At 40.8% G+C, this 5,633-nt stretch overlaps 1 protein-coding gene across 1 annotated transcript; it reads right to left on the bottom strand.

The window, feature by feature from the left end:
- Window positions 1–864, bottom strand: LOC149224179 (uncharacterized). The gene has a single exon (XM_089388103.1). It carries the CDS (start codon window positions 862–864, stop codon window positions 1–3), a length of 864 nt encoding a protein of 287 aa, XP_089244229.1.
- Between the last annotated feature and the right edge of the window lie 4,769 nt (window positions 865–5,633).

Below are 5,633 nucleotides of genomic sequence, written 5' to 3'. Positions count from 1 at the left end.
TCACAGGATTTCGAACTGGTTCTGGCTCTTCTGGTGGTCTTCTGGGAGAGAAGGGGTGGGTTTGGACTTGCCTTTTTGGTTTCTCTTTCTTTTCTGTACTTTTGTAAATCCTCCTATGTTTCCTTCATTCGTCTTCCTCCCCTGCTCTGTGCTTTTCTGTTCCGATCCCTGATTTGCTGGGGTGTTTCTCTCGTTCAGCGGGCAGTGTTTAAACAAGTGGCCATATTCGTGGCATTGTCTGCACCTAAAAGGGATATGTTCATAATCAACTGGCTGTTTCCATACATCATTGTGATATTCTATTTCAGTGTGATCTGGCAATGGTTCTGTGATGTTCATGTACACATAGAGCCTGGCGTAAGATGTGTATCTACCTCTTTTGGTAGTCTCTGCTATCTTCACAAAGGTTCCGATTGAGTTCCCTATTCCTTCTAGGATCTTTGGGTCCCAGAACTCTATCGGGAGTCCAAAAAGCCTAACCCAGACTGGAGCCACCATCATCCTTTCTTTTTCTGGGTTGTAGCACTCTTCCCATTGCCTCATGAATAGTCCAACATTGTTGAAGAAATATGGGCCTTCTTCAAAAACCCTTTCCTTATCCTCCAGGTTTGTAAATATTACTGTGAAAAAACCTTTTTCCCCTAATTTGAGGTCTAAATGACCTTTAGGTTTCCACTTCTGTTGTATCCATTTTGTCAAGTCTTTTTCAGATGGCCATGTTCCTATAAACTTGCAAATAAGTGTGTGGTCTTTCATATAACCCCTATACTCTTCTAATTTATTGTTCGGGACTACGTACCTGGGTTTTTTGGTTGCCCTCGGCAGAAATTTGTTTCCTGATCTCGCCTGCCATGCTTCTCCCATTATCGGCACTATCTTACCACAATGCCCTGACCCACTGTTTGCGCCTGCTCTACTTGACTCTCCTGCTGTGATCTCCTTATAGGAGAGGATCTCTCCCCCCCCCCGCTTGCTTCCGTCATTTCCTTACAACTTGGCTCGAATTCTCCACTGCCCTTTTTAATCGGCACTGTTTTATTGTGCAGTCCTGCAGTTGGGCACGAGGGCCCCTGCCCCTGGTCGAGAGCGAGTACGTCTGGCTTCCTGGTCTCAAACCCTAACCCTTCCTCTCGATGAAAATATTGTCTTGTTTTTTTCGACACTTGCTAAAGCCTTCCTCTCATATTTTCAGTAACCTCTCCAGTACGACACTCGTACGTAGCTATTGACCACATTTCATCCAATCCCTTAGGAATACTTAAATAAATCATTATTTGTTTATTATTCCTTAACCATATTTCTTGAGATGATAAATAAATCATTTATTTATTTATTATTTCTAAATAAAAGTTTAAATATTTTTTCCCTCTAACCAAATATAATAAAATATTCCAAATGGTTATTTCTAGAATGAGGTTAATAATATTTTATTATTGCTCATTATTCAAAGATAACTTAATATTTTGTGATAAATAGAAGGGTTTTCTATTCATTATTCACTTTCGATTATTTTCATTGTTGCACTCACTATTGTAACTCTGATTATTATCACAGTCGCACACTATTTTTCTTCTCCATTTTAGTTCTCACTAAACTCAAACACTTTATTTGTTGGGTTTTACACATTATAGAGGAGAGAGACTCTACAAAATTTGAAGACATTTGACGATAACCAAGAACCTATCCCATAGAGGGGGGCTGGTAACATTACTTGTTCCCTTCACAGGTGTTGTTCTGGTTTCCGTTGGATTATTGGAGTTACTTGTGCTTATTTTACTATTCCATTTTGTTGCTTAACTATGATTGTGCCATAGATCAGGGCTTTGTCGGGTTTTGTTTCTATGATTTTTTACAACTCTACAATGTTTAGCAGCCATTTTCATTGTTAAGGTTCTTTATCATCCACAACCTAAAGTGGTTTTTTTCATACACATTCGAAAAGAAAACACAATAACAATTTGGCAACTCCACTGGGTTTTTAATTTTGATCAGAAAACCTGGGTGACCTTTAGTTATCATCTTAGGGTTTTTCATTTTCAGTCTCTTAATGTTGTTTACTATCTTTTTAACCCTATATTGGTCAAATGTCTAACTTCTGCAAGTTTTATGGTATTTTCCGTAGGTCACAGGAACCAGTCGGGACAGAGACGACAATTTTTTTCGAAACTTGCCGACCGAGAATCAAGGAGCAGAAATCGCACGTTTTTGCCCCCAAAGTGTGATATAAAGGTCCAAAGCACACTTTATGGCCCAAAAAATGAGATATCCTGGGAATTAGGTCAGTACCTGTGATTTTAGGTTTCTTGGGATTTTTCTGATCGGTTTCTAGGTTTTGCCAAGAGTTCTTCGTTGGGTTGGTTGACCTCTGTCTGACGCTGCTTAGGCCTTGATATACTCTGTTTTGCTCGTTGAAGTGGAATTTAGCCTCTTTAGGTATTCTCATACATTTCCACCTTTATAGGAGGAGTTTAGTTGAGTAAGAAGTCTGAGTTTTTGTAGAGATTTAAGCCTTATTTTCCAGATCTATACCTTCTTGTTTCATATCTTCAAAGGTAGTTTGTTTCCATCCAAAGTTTCCTTTCAAATCTTGTTTGGTCATTTACCTTAGGGTACCACTATTTTCCCTTGGTTTCACACCCATCTCACTATCTTTTTGCAGCAATTTTCCTCACTTGTTTTTGTTGTTGTTGCACCACCTTCCAACAGCATCATGTCATTCAATCCTAGTCACATTGACACTTAGATCTCTTGGCGTTTTTTGTGTGTTATCTATTAATTTCGCCACCAACTAGCACAATGTTTACAAACCCAGTTTGGTGGGGTTTAGAGAGTTGATTTGTTGTTGGCTTGATGGGCCCTGACCCAGGTTCAGCGTTAGTCAGCCAATCAAATCCCTACACTACTAGCCCTTTCGATATTAATTCGCGGAGCGTGGACCAAAGTCTCACCCCACGTAGTATGGGGGCATGTAGGAACCAAGTTTTCGCACCCTAAAATGGTCATGATGTCGGTTTTATACCTTAAACCCTTCCTTCACGCAAATCAATAAGCCTTTAGGGCTTATCGATGTACTTCCTCTTTCATCTCTTAGAACCTTCGCGAAGATATATGATTGTCCTACGCATAACCCTACCCAGTGTTTCAGGTACTGACATGCCTTTGCTACTGTTTTATTATATAATTTCCTAAATTATCTTAGTGTTCGCCAAATTTACCATGCAGTTAAGATCATCTTTTCACAGACATATATCATTATTTTCATTCATATAATAGATAGAAACGTATACATTCGTGCATCAGATTAGCATTATAACATAAACCCAGAACTTAGCATAACATAATCACATGTGATCAACAGAGGAAAAATACATAGTAATTTCAGAATACTTCTCCTTATTGATGATTTGGATTCTCAATACAGACTCTATCTACCTTGTGCACACAGCTACAGGGGTCTGTGCACTCAGCTGCAGACTTCTACCCCAGGCCTCTGTGCACTCAACTGCAGAGCCTCTTCCTACACAAAGACTCTCGCTCTTAGCTTTTTACAGACTCATCCAGTACTCCTACTTCACTTCCCCTTTTCTTAGACTCCTATAAGACCTCCTTTTTATACAATCCCATGGTCCACGAACCAAGGGCGAATCTCTAAAACTGACACAACCTATCTAGGCTAAGGGCAGAAAACCATTTTTGACTCTTGATATCTTTGTGCTCCGTGACCACAAAATGTAGAGACTTTACACTTCTTTATACAAACATTGGGCCTTCTGCCCCAAAACTTGGGTTTTTAACACCAAAATTAACCCCCAGGGGACCCCTTCCCAATAGGTCCCCAACAGGCCCTCAAGGGACCCGTTCCCGACAACAAAATCATTTTTTGGCTTGATGAGCCCTGACCTAGGTTCAGCATTAGTCAGGGAAGCAAATCCCTACACTAATGGCCCTTTCAGCATCAATCTGCAAAGCACAAATCAAAGTCTCACCCAAAGAAGTGGTGGAGGATGTAGGAACAAATTTTTCGCATCTTGAGATGGTCGTGATGTCAGTTTTATACCTTAAACCCTTCCTTCTCGCAGAACAATAGGCCTTTAGGGCTTATTGATGTACTTCCTCTTCCGTCTCTTAGAACCTTCGCGAAGGTATACGACTGTCCTTCGCGTAAACCTACCTAGTGGTTCAGGTACTTACACACCTTTTCTATTGTGTTATTGTATAATTTCCTGAATTATCTTAGGTGTTCACCAACTCTACCATGTAGTTAAGATTATCTTCGTGTAGACATATATCATTATTTGCATTCATATAATAGATAGAAACATATACATTCGCGCATCAAATTAGCATTATAACATAAACCCAGAACTTAACATAACATAATCACATGCGATCCACAAAGGAAAAATACACAGTAATTTCAGAATACTTATCTTTATTGATGATTCAGATTCTCAATACAGAATCTATCTACCCTGTGCACACATCTGCAAAGGTATGCGCACTTAGTTGCGGACTTCTACCCTAGACCTCTGTGCACTCAGCTGCAGAGCCTCTTCCTATGCTAAGACTCTCACTCTTAGCTCTTTATAGACTCATCCAACACTTCTACTTCTCTTCCCCTTTTCTTAGACTCCTATAAGTCCTCCTTTCTATACAATCCCATGGCCCGTAGACCAAGGGTGGATCTCTAAAAACGACACAACCTATCTAGACTAAGGCCAGAAAACCCTTTTTGAATCTTGATATCTTCGCACTCTGCAACCATCAAATGTCGAGACTTTACATTTCTTTATATAAACTTCAGGCCTTCTACCCCCAATCTTGGGTTTTTAACCCAAAACTTGACCCCAGGGGACTCGTTCCTAACAAGCCCCTAACACAAACATGGTGTCTCGTCCTCGAGTCACTCAGATGGCACAGATATCTTGTCCCAAAGACCTCCTAGCTCGACTTGGACAACTACTACATCAATGGTGCATTATGTTGCAGCTTGCTTCATCTCCTCAACCAATTGCTCTGTCGCTGGCCTTGCGATGTCTAACTTAATCTTTTACTAAGTCTCCTACAGACTAGCCAGCTTGCCTTCAATAGTGGTCATGGTCATGTAGGCCTCATCCAACCAAGGCTTCAGGTGAGCCTTCAGCACAGTTTCCTTTTGTTGAGTTGCATGTACCTGCTCTTTCAACGCCTTGGCCTCCTACAACTTAGCTAACCTTTGCGTGATGGCAACAGTGCGCGCTATCGCTTTGACTTCATTGTAGTGCTGCTACAAATCCCGTGCTTATATTTCTAGCAGTTGTATTGTAGGATCTTCTTGCAAGCAGGTGACTACCTCGAGCGATTGCTTGAAGACCGTGGTACAATCCTTCACTGCACTCTCTACTTCTACTACCGCATCTTTCATAGCAGTCTCACACTGCTCTCTGATCTCTAACAGAGTTGAAGGTTGCGCCTTCAATTGCAACTCTGCAATTTTTAGGTTCAGCTCTAGCTGAACCTTTGCGAATTCATATTTTTCATTGTGTACTCCAACAGCTAGCTTCTGAACCCTCACATCTATCAGCTCAGCCTCGGGAATGCATAGCTCCGAGATAGTCCTACACACCTTAGCCACAACTTTGGAAATGAGCTGG

This window comes from Pinus tabuliformis, chromosome Q, assembly GCF_031772625.1.
Source record: "Pinus tabuliformis cultivar Carrire ecotype Pingquan chromosome Q, CPIR1, whole genome shotgun sequence".
Taxonomy (NCBI): domain Eukaryota; kingdom Viridiplantae; phylum Streptophyta; class Pinopsida; order Pinales; family Pinaceae; genus Pinus; species Pinus tabuliformis.
Note: the sequence above shows the minus strand (reverse complement) of the source record. Positions and strands in the feature narration are given on the sequence as shown.